The sequence below is a fragment of the Leucopleurus acutus genome (genome assembly GCF_964270905.1).
Source record: "Leucopleurus acutus genome assembly, chromosome: 4".
NCBI lineage: Eukaryota > Metazoa > Chordata > Mammalia > Artiodactyla > Delphinidae > Leucopleurus > Leucopleurus acutus.
The window spans coordinates 65004868-65025450 of NC_139146.1; the positions used below are offsets into that span (position 1 = coordinate 65004868).

A 20583-nucleotide genomic window follows, 5' to 3' on the forward strand; every position below is an offset into this window, starting at 1 on the left:
CTTGCTCTGGAAGGGTCCGTCTAATGTGATATCTATTGTCCTAAAAAGCGTGGAAATAAAGTCGACTAGTCCCTTTTTTTCCTTTTCTTCCGTAGTTCTACACTCATCTAATTTTTTTTTTTTCGGTACGCGGGCCTCTCACTGCTGTGGCCTCTCCCGTTGCGGAGCACAGGCTCTGGACGCGCAGGCTCAGCGGCCATGACTCACGGGCCTAGCCGCTCGTGGCATGTGGGATCTTCCCGGACCGGGGCACGAACCCGCGTCCCCTGCATCGGCAGGCGGACTCTCAACCACTGCGCCACCAGGGAAGCCCCACTCATCTGTTTTAACATTTCCTGCGCCCCCGCTAAACTGGGTGTTGTCAGCGATACAAAATTCTTGCTTTCAAGGAGACCGCAGGGGACGTGATGGGGAAAAGGGGCCACCTGTGAATCTGGGGAAGTCGAGGACGCTCAGGATGCCGCGGTCCAACTGTGCATGGGCCTTCAACGCCACGAAGGGCTGACACAAGCGTCCCAGGACGAGGGAGGAAGAGCAACTCGCTGAGGAAAAGTGGGCTCTGGCCAAATCCCGCGGGAACTGCCCTTCTCTCCGGCGGCGTTCCCTCCCCCACCTTGGTTGCCAAGGAGACCCGAGTCCTGGGCCGGCGGACTGCTACAGGCGGGGGAGGCCTACCTTTCCGCGGCCTGAGTTGACTGGTTCACCAGCCTCGCCCTCCGCCGTGCTCCGCAGCCGCGTCCGTCAAGCGCGACAGCGCACGGGCGGGCGAAGCCCTGAGGTGCGTCCTCCCTCCGGAAACCGGAGCGAAGCGAGAGCTGGGGTCGCGACCCCCCTGCCCAGACCCAGGCGGGTGGGAGAGGCTCATTTGAACCAAACTGCCGGCGCGGGTCGCCGCCGCAGCCCCGCAGTCCCGGGGCTCCCGAGGGCGTTGTTTCAGGCACCAGCCACAGGTGCCCGAAGTGCTGGCGGCTGCGGCGTCTCTGTCCCCAAAGCCCCAGGGAACATCCGCCCTCTGGGGTGAGGGAGGACTCGCGGGAGCCAGTGAAAAGGAGCGCCCGAGGGGCCGCAGACGCTCCCAAACGGGCCTTGGTAAAAGTCTCGTCGCTTCGGAGGCGATTGGGAGCCGTCTCCACCCCTCTCCCTTTGTGAGTGTGTGGAGGTTTCGTTCGGACTTGGCCCGGCTCGAAGTATGGGATGCTCGTGTCGGCCAGTAAATGCCACCTCTTGGTCTTTAGGGCCACACTGGGTGGGCCACCAAGTGTGGTCGTGCAGAAATAGTGATTTACCGAGATAATCTTTTCTTTTCAGAGACGATGCTTAAGGTACAAGGAAAACCATTTCCTGGGACATCTGAATTGTAATTCAAGCTTGAGTTACTACAGTGAAGGGGCAAACATGCTTGACCCCGCCAGTAAAGTGGAGTTTTCGGAAGAAGAAACTACCGAGGAGATCTCCCAACTCTCTTATCTCCAACTCTCTTCCCTGGCACTGTCAGGGGACACAGCATACAGCGAAAAAACCTCAACTGGTTTGCCCGAAAAAACTGGCTATCCGGACTCCGTTTACATTATGGCAGCGAACATTTTTCAGGGCATTCGATTCGAAAACTCACCAGAGAAGGTCTTAATAAAGTATGGGAATGAGCCCCTGCCGTCCTCCACCGAGTCTGAGGATGAATCCTTTCAGCGTTTGGCCTATGAGCTGGCTTTCAGTGCCCTGAAGTGTGAGTAGTACCCGTTTTGACAGTCAGCACTAACGGAAAATAATGAGAGAATTTGTGGAGTGCAGTCCCCCTTCTTGCCCCCTCATGCACACACCAGATTTTGTTTTTAGGCTTATGAATATCTTTGGTCAGTTGCAAATGTCCAGGCATTAGGAGAGTTTCCCTGTACAGCAAGCTCTTTCAGGCCAGAAACGTTTTTTTCTCTGCAGATTTCCCCGTGCCTAGAACCGTGCCTTGTCCTTAGATGGGTCAAAATTAAAGCAAGTTAAGATGATCCGAATCACTGCCATTCGCTTTAATTTTGGAAGCTTGTAAATTTATTTTTTCAAATTTTTGTAAAAGTCCCCTTTCTAACTTGCTGCCAGGATTTGAGGTGTAATATTGCAGATTTCCTCAATGGTGGGTAATGATCAACTTGAGTATGGAGTTGACTCCAGTACAGAATCAAATATTTTTACTGTGAGAGCAGTCAAAGGGCCTGGAGACATGTTTCTGTACTAGCTATAAACTATAATACAATATGAACTATAAAGTTTATATTGGTTTGTGTACTGAGTATTCCAAAAGAATTTCCAGAAATGTTTGGAGTATTAGCAGCCTGGCTGAAATGATGAGCTTCTTAGAGACACCCAGAAAGGGCATCACTCATTTGCATATATTTCCTTAGTGTTAGTACTTACTGGGCCTTGTACATCCTTGCACAGAGGCAGTTAACAATTGTTCAGTGAATTAAAATGTCCCATTAATTACTCAGATGCGAATGTATATTTTTGGTTGTCTGCAGACATGAGGTAGCTCAACTCTGAAGCCAGGAATTTGCCATCACAGAGAAAAATTTATATGATGTTAAGAGGCAACTACTCTTTGGGTTTCATTTCTTTATTTTCTGCTTGTGATCTTTTTTTTTCTTTTAAAATCTATCTTAGCCATTTTTCCCTCCTCCAGTTTAATCTTTCAGATTCTATTTCATCCCTTCCCTCCTCTTCCTTTTTAAAATGCAGATTTAAAGACCAACCAGAGTGTTGTACTTTAAATCATGAGTCAGGTGAACATTTGAACATTTTCTCCTTGCAGCAGTGAAATGCAGACTAGGCATTTATGTTGATTAGTTGATATTTTAATGGTAATGCCAAAATTCTATTATAGACAGTTTTTTTTCCCCGATAAGAATATTGAAACTTACCTTTAGAAATCAATTATAAAAGCCTGAAATTATTCTTTGTAAAATTAATGCATTGACTAGATGGTCATGCTATAGTGATGTGTATGGTAGATTATCTTTTTCTTTCTCTTGATCTATATTTGTGTTTTATGAAAGGGTCTTGTGACTGACATTTTTTAATAACCTAGAAATTCCCATTTAGATAAATTATTGTCATAGACATTTATAAACCTACTTTTCCTTGAAATGTTCATTTTTATAAGTTCACATTCTAAGATGAGATGGCTTTGGTTGTTTACTTGGTACAACTATTACTTTCTTCTTAATGATAATATCTTGCTTTAAATTATCATCTGAATAATTTCTAATGTTCAAATGGAATAAAACTAGAATTCCTAAGTTCAGTGGGTTTCCAAGATAATTAAGAACCTGATATTTTGCTTTAAAATATTGGAGACTCTTATGCATTTCATTTTTGTCTTTTGTATTATCGGTGTTCTATCAATACTTTCACATGTAATATTTTGTAGACTCACATCTCGCTTATACAGTATAGGTTCAGGGAATCATGGTTCAGGAAAGAAAACTGAGGATTTCTTCTCTAAGGTTTTATAGGAGCAGTAAAGCTGAAAAGGTTAATGTACAAATTAAGAGAGCTTGGGTAATGGTCTCTTTTGTTTGTGAATTTGTGAACAGATAATTGAATCATATTACCATATCTTTTTAAGGAAGTATGAAGAAAAAAATCTATACAAATGTTAAGTGTATTTTTTTGGTTGTGTTTTATGTTTTCCAGTTTTATTATTTGCCCTTTTGTTGATGTCCTTTGTGTATAAGGTATTTCAAAGCAGAGAGTGTATTTTTCTGATTAATCTTTTAAAGGTTTAAAGGGCTCAGAATCATGTTTGTTGAAATGACCACCTCTAGTCTCACTCTGCTAAATAACTGCAAGGTCAATTTTCTGTTAAAGAAGGTAATGAAGAGTAAGCTATTCCTATTAAGTTTGACTTATGTCAAAGAAGTAGAGTACTAGCAGCTAATTTATTTTTTAAAAGTATCTCTGGATGTTTCAAGGACTATTAAATATTAAAACAGAAGAAAAACTGGCGAAACGATTTCTTTAAAAAAAATTAATGAACAACCCATTAAGAAAAAAAATTGAGGAAAGAGATGTTTCTGAAATTGTTGATCTTATTCCTGGTTTAATTCTTTCTCCAACCTCTCTAGTTGTAAATAGTATTTGATGACCTCTCAGTCCGAGGAACTGGCTGTGGCATTAACTTGGTCATTTCAAAATCATGTAACCTGTCAGTGAAAAACCTAGCAAATACTTAATATATGGTCTGGTTATGGCTTTGGGAATAAGTATGTGTAGTCAGGGATCCCCAAGACCACCCTCAAGTTCAATGATTCACTAGAAGGACTCACAGAACTCAGTAAAGCTGTTATACTCATGGTTACAGTTTACTACAATGAAAGGATAAAGATTAAGATCAGCACCAGAAAAATATACACAGGACAAGGTCCAGAAGAGACCAGGTACAGCTTTCTATTGTCCTTTCTCAAAGGAGTCTTACGGACAGTGCTTAATTCTCCCAGCAACAATGTATGACAACATCTATGAAGGTTGTCAAGTTTCCCTCCTTCCACAGATACAAAAACCCCATGTACCTATATTTATAATTATAAGAGGGCCTTGGCATTCTTTTTTTTTTAACTGAAGTATAGTTGAATTACAATATTCTGTTAGTTTCAGGTTATAGCTAAGTGATTCAGTTATTTTTTTTTTCAGATTATATACCATTACAGCTTATTACAAGATATTGTATATAGTTTCCTGTGCTATACAGTAAATCTTTGTTGCTTATCTATTTTATGTATAGTAGTTTGTACCCATAGTTAATCCCATACTCCTAATTTGTCTCTCCTTTTCCCTTTAGTAATCATGTTTGTTTTCTACGTCTGTGAGTCTCTTTCTGTTTTATGTATAGATTCATTTTTATTGTTTTTAGATTCTACGTATAAGTGATATCAGATAGTATTTGTCTTTCTCTGTCTGACTTACTTCACTAAGTATAATGTTCTATAGGTCCATCCATGTTGCTGCAAATGGCAATATTTCATTCTTTTTTTATGGCTGAATAACATCCCATTGTATATATATACACCGCATCTTAAGCCAATCATCTGTTGATGGGCACTTGGGTTGTTTCCATGTCTTGGCTATTATAAATAGTGCTGCTATGAACATTGGAGTGCGTGTATCTTTTTGAATTAGAGTTTTCATCTTTTCTGGATATATACCCAGGAGTGGGATCGCTGGATTATATGGATCTATTTTTTGTTTTATTAAGGAACCTGCATATGGTTTTCCATAGCGGCTACAACAATATACATTCCCACCAATAGTGTACAAGGGTTCCCTTTTCTCCACACCCTCTCCAGCATTTATTATGTGTAGACTTTTTGATGATAGTCATTCTGACTGGTGTGAGGTGATAGCTTGTTGTGGTTTTGCTTTGCATTTCTGTAATAATCAGTGATGTTGAGTGTCTTTTCATGTGCCTGTTGGCCATCTGTATGTCTTCTTTGGAGAAATGTCTATTTAGGTCTTCTGCCCACTTTGTGATTGGATTGTTTGTTTTTTTGGTACTGAGTTGTATGAGCTGTTTGTATATTTTGAATATGAAGCCCTTGTTGGTAGCATTGTTTACAGATAATTTTCTCCCATTCCATTGGTTGTCTTTTTGTTTTGCGGATGGTTTCCTTTGCTGTTTCAAAGCTTTTAAGTTTGATTAGGTCCCATTTATTTATTTTTGCTTTCTTTTTCTGTTGCCTTGGGAGACTGACCTAAGAAAATATTGCTACGATTTATGTCCAAGAATATTTTGCCTATGTTCTCTTGTAGGAGTTTTATGGTGTCATGTCTTATATTTAGTAATATAAGCCATTTCAAACTTATTTTTATGGATGGTGTGAGGGAATGTTGTAATTTCATTGATACAGGTGGCTGTCCAGTTTTCCCAACACCACTTGCTGAAGAGGCTGTCTTTTCTCCATTGTATATTCTTGCCTCCTTTGTCATAGATTAGTTGGCCATAGGTATGTGGATTTATTTCTGGGCTCTCTATACTGTTCTATTGATCTATATGTCTGTTTTTGTGCCAATACCACACTGTTTTGATTACCGTAGCTTTGTAGTATAGTCTAAAGTCTGGAAGCTTATACCGCCAGCTTTGTTCTTTTGCCTTAGGATTGCTTTGGCAGTTCTGGGCCTTTTGTGGTTCCATATCCATTTTAGGATTATTTGTTCTAGTTCTTGAAAAATGTCATGGGTATTTTGATAGTGATTGCATTAAATCTATAGAGTGCTTCACTTTAGCAATATTAATTCTTCCAATCCAAGAGCATGAACTACCTTTTCATTTTTTTGAATCATCTTCAATTTCCTTTATCAGTGTTTTATAATTTTCAGTGTATAGGTCTTTCACCTCCTTGGTTAAGTTTATTCCTAGGGTTTTGTTTCTTTTTTATGATGCAATAAACGATATAACTTTTAAAATTTTCTCTTTCATTGTTAGTGTAAAGAAATCCAACAGATTTCTGTATATTAATCTTGTATCCTACTACCTTGCTGAATTCATTTATTAGTTCTAATAGTTTTTGTGTGAAGACTTTAGGATTCTCTGTATAGAGTATTATGTCATCTCCAAATAGTGTAAATTTTACCTCTTCCCTTCCAATTTGGATACCTTTTATTTCTTTTTCTTATCTGATTGTTGGTGCTAGGACTTCCAGTACTATGTTGAGTAGAAGTGGTGAGGGTGGGCATCCTTGTCTTGTTCCAGAATTTAGTGGGAAGGCATTCAGCTTTTCACTGTTGAGTATTATATTGGCTGTGGGTTTGTCATAAATGGCTTTTATTATGTTGAGATATGTTCCCTCTGTACCCACTTTGGTGAGAGTTTTTATTAGGAATAATGTCAAATTTTATGAGATGCTTTCCTGCGTCTTTTGAGATGATCTGTGGTTTTGTCTTTCCTTTTGTTAATGTGGTGTGTCACACTGATTGATTTGCATATGTTGAACCATCCTTAAGACCCTGGAATGAATCCCACTTGGTCATGATGTATGATCCTTTTTATGTATTGTTGGATTCAATTTGCTAATATTTTTTTGAAGATTTCTACATCTATATTCATTAAAGATATTAGCCTGTAATTTCCTTTTTTTTGTAGTTTCTTTGTCTGGTTTTGGTATCAGAGTGATGGTGGCTTCATAGAATGAATTTCACAGTGTTCCGTTCTCTTCAATTTTTTGAAATATTTTGAGAAGGATCAGTATAATTTCTTCATTGTATGTTTGGTAGAATTCCCCAGTGAAGCCGTCTGCTCCTGGACTTTTGTTTGCAGGGAGTTTTTTTTAAAATTACAGATTCTATTTCACGTCTGGTGATTGTTCTGTTCAAATTATCTGTTTCTTCTGGACTCAGTTCTTGTAAATCTTATGTTTTTAGAAACTGTCCATTTCTTCTAGGTTGTCCAATTTGTTGGCATATAACTGTTCATAGTATTATGATTTTTTTGTATTTCTGTATCAGCTGTTACTTCTCCTCTTTCATTTCTTATTTTGTTTATTTGGGTTTTCTCTCTTTTCTTCATGTTGAACCTGGCTAGAGGTTTGTTGAATTTATCTTTCTCCAAAAAACAGCTCTTCGTTTTATTGACCTTTTCTGTTGTTTTCTATTTTACTTTATTTTATTTTTTTATTTTATTATTTTTTAAAATTTATTTTTGGCTGTGTTGGGTCTTTGTTGTTGCACATGGGCTTTCTCTAGTTGCAGCGAGCAGGGGCTGCTCTTTGTTGTGGTGCATGGGCTTCTCATTGCAGTGGCTTCTCTTGTTGCGGAGCAAGGGCTCTAGGAGCACGGGCTTCAGTAGTTGCACACGCGGGCTCAGTACTTGCGGCATGCGGGCCCTAGAGCACATGGGTTTCAGTAGTTGCAGCGTATGGGCTCAGTAGTTGTGGCATGCAGGCTCTGGAGCACACAGGCTTCAGTAGTTGTGGTATACGGGCTTAGTTGCTCTGTGGCATGTGGGATCTTCCTGGACCAGGGATCAAACCCATGTCCCCTGCACTGGCAGGCAGATTCTTAACCACTGTGCCACCAGGGAAGTCCCTCTGTTGTTTTCTACTTTTTTTTTTAAATTTATTATTATTTTCTTTTGCAGTACGCGGTCCTCTCACTGTTGTGGCCTCTCCCATTGCAGAGCACAGGTTCCAGACACGCAGGCTTAGCAGCCATGGCTCACAGGCCTAGCCGCTCTGCGGCATGTGGGATCTTCCCGGACTGGGGCACAAACCCATGTCCCCTGCATCGGCAAGCAGACTCTCAACCTTCCCTGCGTCACCAGGGAAGCCCCCTCTGTTGTTTTCTTGATCTGTATTTATTTCTTTTCTGATCTTTATTATTTCCTTCCTTCTGATGACTTTAGGTTTTGTTTGTTCTTCTTTTTCTAATTCTTTTAGGTGGTTGGTTAGGTTATTTATTTGAGATTTTTCTTGTATCTTGAGGAAGGCCTGATTCATTGTGAATGTCCATCTTAGATCTGCTTTGGCAGCATCCCACAGATTTTGTAAGGTTGTGTTTTCATTTTCACTTGTCTTGAGGCATTTCCTCATTTCTTCTTTTATTTCATTGTTGACCCATTGGTTTCTTAGTAGCATGTTGTTTAGTCTCCATGTGTTCATTCTTTTCCTGTTTTTCTTTCTGTGGTTGATTTCTGGTTTCATACTGTCGTGGTCAGATAAGATGTTTCAAATAATTTCTGTTCTTTTAAATTTGTTGAGGCTTGTTTTATGACCTAGTATGTGGTCTGTCCTAGAGAACATTTCATGTGCCCTTGAAAAGAATCTGTATTCTGGTTTTTTTGGATGTAGTATTCTGTAGATATCAATTAAGTTCAACTGATTGTGTCATTTAGAACCTCTGTTGCCTTACCGATTTTTTGTCTGGATGATCTGTCCATTGATGTCAAAGGGGTGTTAAGGTTGGCTACTATTGTATTGTCAGTTTCTCCCTTTATGTCTGTTGTTGTTTCTTTTATATGTTTAGGTGCTGCTGTATTGGAGGATTATATGTTAACGAGCATATTATCTTCTTGTATTGATCTCTTTATCATTATACAATTCCCTTCTTGTCTTTCTTTATGGACTTTGTTTTAAAGTCTATTTTGTCTGATGTGAATATTGCTACCCCCACTTTCTTTGTGTTTCCATTTGCATGAACTATCTATTTTCATCCCCTCACTTTCAGTCTGTGTGTCTTTCACCCTGAAGGAAGTCTCTTGTAGGCAGCACACTAAGGGTTCTTGTTTTTGTTTCTTCATCCAATCTGCCACGCTGTGTCTTTTGATTGGAGCATTTAGTCCATTGACATTTAAGGTAATTATTGATAGGTATGTACTTATTGCCATTTAACCCTTGTTTTTCAGTTGTTTTTATAGTTCTTTATTTCTTTTTGTTTTTCCTTTTGTGGTTTGATAATTTTCTTTTGTAGTACGCTTGAGTTACTTTCTTTTTGGTTCTTGTGAAACTACAGTATATTTTAAATTTGTGGTTACCATGGAGTAACCACAAATTTAAAATATACTGTAGTTTCAAGTATGTTCAAGTATGTTAACTCACAGCTGTGTCTACTGGCTTTAAACTGATAGTCATTCAACTTCAAACACATTCTAAATGATCTATATTTTTATACTCCCCTCACCCACATTTTGTGATTTTGCTGTCCTATTTTCTTCATGCATATCTTTTTACTGTTAGTTGTAGTTATAATTGCTTTTACAATTTTTTGATTGTTTTTTAATCTGTGTACTGACTGAAGTGATCTTCTGTCCTTTTATATATTTACCTTTCCTATTGTGATTTTCCCTTTCCTATAGTTTCTTGCTTCTTTTCTATTTAGAGAATATCCTTCAATATTTCTTTTAGGGTAGGTTTAATATTGCTGAGTTCTTTTAGTTTTTGCTTGTCTAAGAAATTTTCTCTTCTTCTGTTCTAAATGATAATCTTGCTGGGTAGAGTATCCTAGGCTGCATGTTTTCCTTTTCAGGACTTTGAATATGTAATGCCACTCCTTTCCGGACTGCGAAGTTTTCTGCAGAGAAATCTGCTGATAGCCGTATGGGGGTTCCCTTGTAACTGACTCTTTGTTTTTCTCTTGCTGCCTTTAGAATCCTTTCTTTATTTTTAAATGTCATTTTAGGGAATTCCCTGGTGGTCCAGTGGTTAGGACTTGGCACTTTCACTGCTGTGGCCCGGGTTTGATCCCTGGTCAGGGAACTGAGATCCTGCAAGCGGTGTGGTGTGGCCAAATAAAATAAAATAAAATAAAATTGTCATTTTAATTATGATATGTCTTGGTGTGGGTCTCTTTGGGTTCATCTTTTTTGGGACCTTCTGTGCTTCCTGTACCTGAGATCTGTTTCCTTGTTTAGGTTTGGGAAGTTTTCAGCCATAATTTCTTCAATTACACTTTCAATTCTCTTTCTCTTTCCCTTCTGGAACACCTATTGGGCATCCGTTGGCACGTTTTGTATTATCTCATAAATCTCGTATGTTGATATCATTTTTTTTTCATTGTCTTTCTGTCTGCTCTTCTGATTTAGTGATTTCCATTTTGCTATCTTCCAGGTCACTTATTCATTCTTCTGTGGCATTTAGTCTGCTCTTCATTGCTTCTAGATTGGTTTTTAATCTCAGCAATTGAATTGTCTATTTTTGATTGGTTCATCTTTATAGCTTCTAGTTCCTCATTACAGTGATGTGCATTTCTATCGATACTCTTTCTTAAATCAGTTAGAATTTTTATTATCTCCTTTTTGAACTCAGGGTCTAGTAAACTAGTGAGCTCTTTTTTTTTTTTTAGAAGATGTTGGGGGTAGGAGTTTATTAATTAATTTATTTTTGCTGTGTTGGGTCTTCGTTTCTGTGCGAGGGCTTTCTCTAGTTGTGGCAAGCGGGGTCCACTCTTCATCGCGATGCGCGGGCCTCTCACTATTGCGGCCTCTCTTGTTGCGGAGCACAGGCTCCAGACGCTCAGGCTCAGTAGTTGTGGCTCACGGGCCTAGTTGCTCCGTGGCATGTGAGATCCTCCCAGACCAGGGCTCGAACCCGTGTACCCTGCATTAGCAGGCAGATTCTCAACCACTGCCACCAGGGAAGCCCGTGAGCTCTGTTTTATTATCTGTTCTTTCAGGGGATTTCTCTTGTTCTTTTAATTGGGAGTAGTTCCTCTGCCTTTTTGTTTTACTTAACTTTCTCTGTCTCTATGAATTTAGGAGGAACAGTTATCTATGGTGGTCTTGAAGGGTGTTTTTATGTGGGAGTGTCCCTGCATAGATTGTGTGTGTCCAGTGTTTTTGGCACAGTGACTGGTTTTGGTATGGACTTCAGTCGCATCTTTCCTCAGGGTATGCTGGACATTATCCCCTTGATGGGAGTGTGGCTGGTATTCTGGTGTCCAGAGCCTGTACTGGATGTGAGGCAGGGGTTTCTCTCTGCTCCGTGGCTGTCACTGCCCTGTCAGGGGCAGGGTCTGCTCCCCAGCTGTTGGGGTGGAAGGCTTGAGGGTTGGGTTCAGTCGGACTCCATTGGCCTTGAGTACATGCTGTGCCCCAAAGGAGGTGATTTCTGAAGCAAGTGACGCCCACATGGTCACAGAGCACCTGTGTGCTGCCTGTGTAGGCATCCATAGTTCCACTCAGAAGCAGCCCAGGGTTGTGTCCCTTTCTCTGTTTTGTCTCAGATCTAGTTAAAGGCTATGGTGTGGAGTAGGCTGGGGCTGAGGGTCGGGGTGTTGTGGCTGCAGGAATTGAGGTGGCTGCGCTGCTGCCTGAGGTCTGGGCTGCCTCTGTGGCAGACTCCCAGGACCTGTCTGCCCCATATCTAGTGCTAAGCTGCAGTGTGGTGTGGGCACACTGGGGTATTCTTGCTAGGAGACTAACCACTGCTACTCCTGAGCTTGCTGACAGTGGTTGTCACCATTCCATCCACACCATGCCCCAGGACCTCCCAGCTATCTCTGCGGTAGCTAGATTGAGTTCTCTCCTAGGGCCTATATGCCCAAGATTCAGCACTTAGCCACTGCAGGCTCCTGTGGTGCTACCTCACATGCATGCTGACAGTGGCCGCTGTGGCTCCACCCGGATCACAGCCCAGGTGCCCGGTCTGTCTCTATGCAGCTACACTGAGTCTCTGCCCAGATTTCATGCCCAGCTGTGGTGTGGAGTGAATGGGGCCAGGGTGTTCGCCCCTTTGGATTGGGAAGTGGGGCAAGGCGGCAGTTGCCAGTGCAAGGCTCTCTTTGCCCTGGTTCTCAGCAAGCCAGCATGTGGTCACTCCTCACGTGTAGAGCCTAGGCTTCTCCAGCCCTCTGTCTGTCCCAGTGGATTTCTCAGCAGACAAGGGGGCCTGTCTCCTCTACGCTGGACTCCAGGACTGGGATGCCCAGATTGTGGTTCGACCTGCTTACTCCCCAGGGAGTAGAAGTAATTTTGAACTCTTTTGGGGGAGAGGTGAGCTCCACATCTTCCTACTCCACCTTCTTGATCCCCCTCAGCCTTGGCATCCTTGAAATGAAAGTTCTAGAAGTGAATTATATAAAGTGGATCATTTGAAGGAAACTCTATGGACACAGTAAAAATAGAGAAGGAGAACCTAGGGGAGAGTCAAAAGAAGAAATATCTTCCATCTTTCTTCCAGAATGGGAGGGATGATCAGACAGACTGTGTGAGTTTTAGGGATCCAATAAATAGCACTCTTCCTTTTACACTTGAGTTTGGAACCCACGGAGAGGAAAAAAAAAAAAGATGTCCGGGGACATGGCTTTAGATCTTCAGTCAAGCAGGCTTGCAAATACTTTATTCCTGAATTAGAACTTCCCGTCTAATCCAGACACAGCTGAAGAATTGCAGATCCCTCCACCCAACTCATGCAAGGCGTGTGGCAAAGAGCAGTCTGGAATGCATGCCCACCTCCTGCAGAAACACTGACAGACAAAGACTGGAAGGGGGAGGGAGTGATATATGCCCCTGTTCATTCTTCCAAATTCACTAATTAAATAAATTCAATTTTCTTTTCACATGGAGTGATAAGTAAGGGGTAGGGAGAGAGTCCAAGGGTGTTTCTCTAGGGAAGGCCTTCTGCATTGGAAAGATGAGGAATGAGGATTAAGAGTTCCCTTCAGCAGACTAAAGAGAAGAGGCTTTAATTAGTGGGGCACTAGGGATAATTGGAGCTATTGTGCTGAACTAGGATAGGTGAGGTTTGCTATCTTCAAATAAGTCCTGATAACCCACATCAGTCATTAGCAGTATGTTTTATTTAGCCAGTATGGTTTGTTGTAAGAGTGAGTAGAGGATAGGCAGCATAATGTGGTGAGGAGCGTGCACTTGGGTGCCAGATTGCCTGGGTTTGAGTCCCTGATCTGACTCTTGCTGTGTGACTATGAAAATATTACTTAACCAGTCAGTGCCTCATTTCCTACTTTATAAAATGGGATAATAATGGTACCTAATTCATAGGGTTGTGAGGGTTAAATGAATTAATATATGGAAAGCATTTAGAACAGTGTCTAGCACATAGAAAGCACTATCTAGAGCATACATAATTAATGTTGATATTGCTATGTGAGAATGTTCTGTAAACTATAGATATATAAAGGCAATGCATTCTGCACAATATTAGAGACAGCCCAGAGATTGTCAGTTTTGACAGGAGCCCTAGGAAAAAAATGCAGTGTTGGCAAAATCATGTTCTGTCTTCTTTTCCTTCATTCTACTGCTCCTAATTTTAGGAGTCCAGCAACTCCATTGCTCAAAGTTCTATAGCCTATGCAGGTGTGCTATCTTAGAAGTCCTTCATTCTTTTTTTTTTTTTTTTTTTTTTTTTTGCGGTATGCGGGCCTCTCACTGTTGTGGCCTCTCCCATTGCGGAGCACAGGTTCCGGACGCACAGGCCCAGCGGCCATGGCTCATGGGCCCAGCCGCTCTGCGGCATGTGGGATCCTCCCGGACGGGGGCACGAACCTGTGTCCCCTGCATTGGCAGGCGGACTCTCAACCACTGCGCCACCAGGGAAGCCCAGAAGTCCTTCATTCTTATGACAAGTATATTTTCTGTGACAAAAATTGGGACTCATGCTGAGAAACTGTGAAGTAGATAGGAATTGGTTTGTGAGTACTAAGGGTGTGAAACTGTAAACTTCATTTTCCTTGTAAGTGAAATGGGGATATTGCCTTGTACAATACAGCCACAATTGGTGGCTAAAATATGGGTAATGATACCTGAAAGATTTCCTATGAAAACTGGAGTCTGTGCTCCCAAGTTTGTCAGTTCTTTTTAGTTTTCCCATCCCCCAGATAAAAACTGAAATTCAGTGTGTATTGTGTATATAGGAGATGTTCCATAAATGTTGAATGAATTGAAGCTGTCTTAGCTCCCTGTTAACTGATTAAAGCATTTGTTATATGATATATATACTTAAGTAGTTATAACAGAAGAACACTCGTGTGCCCTGTGGAGGTTTTAAAATGTGTTCATGTGTTTTCATTTAGTACCTCTGCAATTATCCCTCTGCCTGGAATGCTCTCTTCTTCCGGATCTTTACATGGCTAACTCCTTGTCATTTGGGACTTAGATTAAATGTCATCTTATCAGTGTCGTCACTAGTGAGTTCTACCAAATATTTAAGTAAGAAATAACACCAATTTAACACAAACTCTTCCAGAGTTTAAATCCTGATACCAACATTGACAAAGATATTATGAAAAAAAATTATAGACAAATATCCTTCATGAACATAAACATAGAACAAAAATCTATGTTTATTAAAGCATTTGTAATATGATATATATATATATATATAGTTAAGTAGTTATAACAAAAGGAGACTCATGTGCCCTGTATAATAAAATATTAGCAAATTGAATCCAACAATATCCAACATAAAGAGGGTAAGACATTATAAATTAGATCCTCTTTAATGTTTTTCAAGGGATATAAATTAAAGGTTGGAATTCCTTTATTACTACTTCAGCTATTCAGATAACGCTCCTTTGACTGTGATTCCGTGTGGAGCCTGAGTCACAGGGGTCCAGGATTCATAAAGATTACAAATATTTCATCATGTCATTGTAATTTGAGTCTTTATCAAGAATTAGGTATGTTTTAGATATGAAAGTAAAAGTATTTTATAGCATTGTCCAAAGTGTATTTTGATTCCAAAATTTTCATTTTCAGCTTTGGAGTTTTCAGTAACAGACATTTTCCTTGTCTTGTAGTTCAAGATATTTTGGAAACTATGTTAATAGACAGCTATATCTTCCCAAGCACCATAATAGTAAGTGTATAACTTTTACATAATTACTTGTCTCGTGGTTGTTAATTAGAAACTACTAAAAAGCCTTCAGATTTAAATAACTAGTTTGTTTAATGCTGAGACTTCTTCAGAACACGTCCTTAACTCTCATACTTCTAAGGCTTCTAATATAGATCCTACTCCTTTCATTTTGATGAATCTGCCAAAAATTGTCCTTTTTGAAAGGTTTATTTTTTATTGGATTTTTTTTCTAGTTTGCAGTCCTTTTCTTTTTTTCTTTTATGTATGTATGTATGTATTTATTTATTTTTGGCTGCGTTGGGTCTTTGTTGCTGTGCACGGGCACTGTAGTTGCAGCAAGCGGGGGCTACTCTTTGTTGCGGTGCGTGGGCTTCTCATTGCGGTGGCTTCTCTTGTTGTGGAGCACGGGCTCTAGGAGTGCGTGCTTTAGTAGTTGTGCACGGGCTTAGTTGCTCCGCGGCATGTGGGATCTTCCCAGACCAAGGTTCAACCTGTGTCCCCTGCATTGGCAGGTGGATTCTTAACCACTGTGCTACCAGGGAAGTCCCTTTGCAGTCCTCTTCTATCTCCCAATTCAACCAGACTGTGTAAAAATAGTCATATTTTTATGACTGCTCTCTTATGAAAAACAATGGAATGGAAAATATTGCTATTAGATATTGTTTGTATGCTTTTCTGTATGTGTGTTTCCCCTTGGTAGCCAGATCATTTGAACAGTCTTATCATTGTGATGCTGTATGATTTCCAAGATAGAAAATTTCAAGCTCGTCTCATTTCTGATAATGAAGAGTCTGTAGCGGAAGTTCTAGAAGTAGAGAACCTTCTTAACAGGTAATTGTAAAGGTGAAAACAGTGTTTTATATGAAATCATTATTGGTATTTTCACTGGTGAAATTGTATACAATATAATGTGTAGATAACTGTTAAAATTTTATAGAGAAAAAATATAAAAGTTCATAAGTTTCTTGAGTTCCTTTACAAACAAATCTTGAACAGGGTAAATATTCTGCTTAAATTCAAGTTGTTTTTCAAAGCTTGAATTGTAAGATCCAACTTGTAAGTATTTGGAAAATGATGAAAAATTCCTGACAATTTTTAGCACGTACTTAAGTTACACTTCATTTGAAACTGCTATTATTTGTTTACCTGGCTTTGTTTATAGCTCTTTAAAAAAAATCTAACATGTATCAAACAAGAAAATTCCAACAGTAGATAAGAACCTATCACTCTTCCAAGTTGAAAAAAAAAATCTACAACTTCATGTTAGTAGTTAAGAACAAAACTAACATGTTTTAAATTTGTTTTCCTTTTATCCTAAATATCAACAGAAACCTAGTATGGGGATAATAATAGCATCTACCTAAAAAGGTGGTTGGAAGAAGTAAATAAACTATATAAAATGCTGAGCTTAGAGTCAGGCACTTAGTAGATAGTCAATCAGTGTTAAATGCTACTGTTGTTAGGGCTTTTGTTATTACATCGTTGAACCTTAATAGAAAGCACAATATAGCAACAACAGCAATCTTGTAGGAAGATTTTTACCAGGTGAATAATCTGCAACAGTTGTCATATGTCATGTTATATTATTATGGGAAACTCAAGCAGTTTCACTTACAGTATTGAAGGTTGAGACCAGAGGACTCACATAATGGAGTTATAGTAATAACTTACCTTTATTGAACACTTAATATGTATAAATCATTGTTATAAGAAGCTCTTTACATAACAACTCTTTGAGGTAGATATTGTTACCAACCTGTATTTTTACACGAGGGAAAACTGAGGCACAGACATGTTAAAGAACCCTGCCTAATGCCATAGAGCTAGAAAGGGGAGTAGCCAGAATACACATTCAGGAATGCTGACTCTAGAGCCCAGGATTTAAGCATTTATATGCTACTACTCCTTCCACTTAAGATAGTGAGTGGTGGCTAAAGTACTCTAGAAGATGAAAGATATGACATAGTCATATCTCATGTCATTTGTAGCCATGAGAAATTTGGAGATGGAGAAAAGCAAAAGCAATCAGATGTATGTACCCTCTGTGTTAGGTAAGTAAGGATCTTGCCCCTGATTACTGCACAGGTTTCTGGACAACTACTTCACCCATACCAGTACCGGGCAACCTGCCTCTGAGGATGGGCACCCACGATGGGCGCAGATACATCAGAGAAAAGTTGGTGGGGCAGTATGCTCTGGGACAGGCTCTGAGTTTCAGCTTTCCTGAGCTGCTGTCAGTTTCTGTTTGAGTTGGTCAGGACTCAGGAGATGTTCATGGAAGTCTCAACTTAGTCTCAGTGAGCATAATGAGAGCTGAGGTTAGGAAAGCCACAGGGCTCCAACCAAGTAAGAAAGACCAGACTGTGGTTTCATGAGCAGCAGATTTTTAGCTGAGAATGTTAGCAAGCCAGGCAGGAAATAGGACAAGCAAAGGTCATGGCTCAGGAGGCCAGAGGAACCAGAAGATATTACTGTCTTAGGTTCCTGATTCTCCAGAGTTTTCTCTTTCCCCATAATGCATACCATGCTACCTCCTGCCTTGACACACATCTGGTTGCATTCTTGTCAGGGCGAGAAGCTGTCAGTGCAGTTTTTCCCCCTACCCAAACCAATAGAGCTTCATATAATGCAGATCTTATTCCCACATTAATAAGTTATTTCATACCCAATTCATGCTATACTCAATTCATAATATGCTATAGGAGAAATGTGTATATTTAGTGATTGAATTGCAGAGAACAGTAGTGCAGTATACTTATATAAAGATAACACTGAAAAAAATCCATGTATAATGATAAAAATCATGCTGAGAAAATACATGTATAAAGATAACACTAAAGGGTTTTAATCAAGAGTCTCAGCTTTCAAGTAATAGAAGCCATCTTCAGTTAGGCTGAGCAAAATGGAAAATGTTCTTATAAAGGTATTGGAATGTCTCATGCAACTCAGAGAATCAGGAAGAGGATGAAAGCAGGAGCTGGAAAGATGTTAGGACCTTTATCTCTGCTGCTTTGTCTCTTTATCTTTTTAACTCTGCTTCTCTCAATATCTGCTTCATTCTTTTCCTCTGCAGATCTGCCTTCTCTGCTTCTCTAGTCTACATGGAGAAAACCCTACTATTGCACTCCACGTCTTGAGCTTACTTGTTACAGTTGTATGTTAGTTTCTTCACTTAGACTAACTTATTGTCTCTAACCCCAATTCTAAATTATAATCCCTCCCCTGGGAATTTGATTGGCTCCATGTAGGTCAGGTGCATTCCCCTGGGCCAATCCCCCATAGCCAATGGAGCAGAATTCTGAACTGAGACAGAATGGTAGCGGCCAACATCTGTAGATCATCTGTGGCTTGGGGCTGGGCACTGTTGTCCCCAGGGAAATAGAATCATTGTAAGCTTGAAGTATACTTTAGTTATGCTTCTACCAAGAAGATTAAGACTAATTTTAAGAGGTGATAGAAGTAATTATTTAGCAAGAAATTGAATGAGAATTATTTCCTCCTTATGAAAATTGTTTGATCTTTGTTGTTATTGTCTCTTCCAGAGATCCTTGTGTTTTATCACTCTACCAACTTGTATCTTTTTTAAAAATTTTTCTTTTATTTATTTTTTTATACAGTAGGTTCTTATTAGTCCAACTTGTATCTTTTTCTTCATTTGTTCCTAGCCTTAGAGATATAATCCAAGATGACACCTATTATCATTTTTGACATATGCAAGTTCTTTAAGAACTCATTCCTTGTACAAAATGCAACTATATTTTAAATACTATGTGACTGGGTTAAATAAAAGGAGACCACAGCTTCTTCCTTTCTTACTCCCCCCCTGCCTTACACTAGCCCAAGAATCTGATTCTGCCAAATAATTTGTTGGGCTTTGGTGAGGCAGAATTGGGGAATGGGCAGTGAAAGAGTAGAGAGGCAGGAGAAGAAAGACTTAGTGGTCCATCCTCCCAAACCACCCAAAACTGTCCTGAAACCTTCCCCATTACAATTAAGGCACCACCAGCTTCTTAGATATCATCCTTGATTCCTCTTTCCTCCCCTCCCCGGTGCCCATACCACACCTAATACATCAAGTTCTGTAACTCCAATTGGAAAACATGCTGAATGTGTCTACTTGTTTCCATTTCCACTCCTGCTGTTCAAATCCAAGCCACTATAATGGGTCACTTGGACTACTGCAATAGTAGTCCTCCTTCCCTGCCTGTAACTCTTACTTTTTCACAATCTGTTCCACATGGCAGGTAAAGTGATATTTTAAAAAAGTGATTACATAGTCATGACAGAGTATCTAGGATCAAGCTGTATTCCTCCTGTAAACAACTAGATGGACAAAATATATGAGGCAAATATTTTGGACATTAGACAAAAAGCAGCACAGAATTTTGATCCTTGAGAGAATGAAGACAAATGAGGTGAGCCCTAGAATAGTCCTGGCTATATACCTACAGGTACTTTCCAACTGCAGTGCAGGAAGGAGGATCTCAAGAGGAAAACTGTAGTCTTACTAAAGTAAGAAAACAGAGATCAGAGTTTTGGGATGAGCATCTGAAATGATCATTTTTTTCTCCTTTTTTTTGGGGGGGTGGTATGCGGGCCTCTCACCGCTGCGGCCTCTCCTGTTGCGGAGCACAGGCTCTGGACGCGCAGGCCCAGCGGCCATGGCCCATGGGCCCAGTTGCTCCGTGGCACGCGGGATCCTCCTGTACTGGAGCACGAACCCACGTCCCCTGCATCGGCAGGTGGACTCTAAACCACTGCGCCACCAGGGAAGCCCTTTTTCTCCTTTATTCTATTAATGTGGTAAGGTAATTCACATTGAATGATTTATGAATGTTAAAACCATCCATGGATTTTTGGGATAAATCACTTTTGCTTGGATATATCCCTTTTCTTCTATTCCTCAGTTTTCTCATTCACATAATGCTCCAGGGTTTCTCATTTGCTGAAATGCTTCCTAAACACTTGTTCATGGGTTTTTGTCTCTCATATTCTCTCCACCCTTTCTTTGGAAACTCTTAGCCCATTTCACTTACTTAGTGAATATTCTGAAACAGTTGTCAGTATGATGTCTGATTTTATATTTGTATGGGAAATTCAAACAGTTCACTGAAGATTATCCTTTGGCATTAAGAAAATATTCAATTTATATTTAAAGAGAACCATATTTCTTTTGTGTTAGGCATTACTAATGGCACTCCAAAACTTGAGATATTTTGGGAATTCCTTGGCAGTCCAGTGGTTAGGACTTGGCACTTTCACTGCGGAGGGCCTGGGTTTAGTCCCTGGTCAGGGA

At 40.1% G+C, this 20583-nt stretch overlaps 1 protein-coding gene across 1 annotated transcript in view; it reads left to right on the forward strand.

Moving 5' to 3' along the window:
- Positions 1-671: 671 nt before the first annotated feature.
- Positions 672-20583, forward strand: part of NSUN7 (NOP2/Sun RNA methyltransferase family member 7) — a gene marked incomplete at its 3' end in the record, with an annotated part of 61431 nt that continues 41519 nt past the window's right edge. The window contains exons 1-4 of the mRNA XM_082838855.1: positions 672-778; positions 1309-1723; positions 15229-15287; positions 15988-16118. Of these exons, the coding sequence (XP_082694981.1) occupies positions 1396-1723; positions 15229-15287; positions 15988-16118 (518 nt within the window). The 5' untranslated portion in view covers positions 672-778; positions 1309-1395. The remainder of the gene's footprint in view (positions 779-1308; positions 1724-15228; positions 15288-15987; positions 16119-20583) is intronic.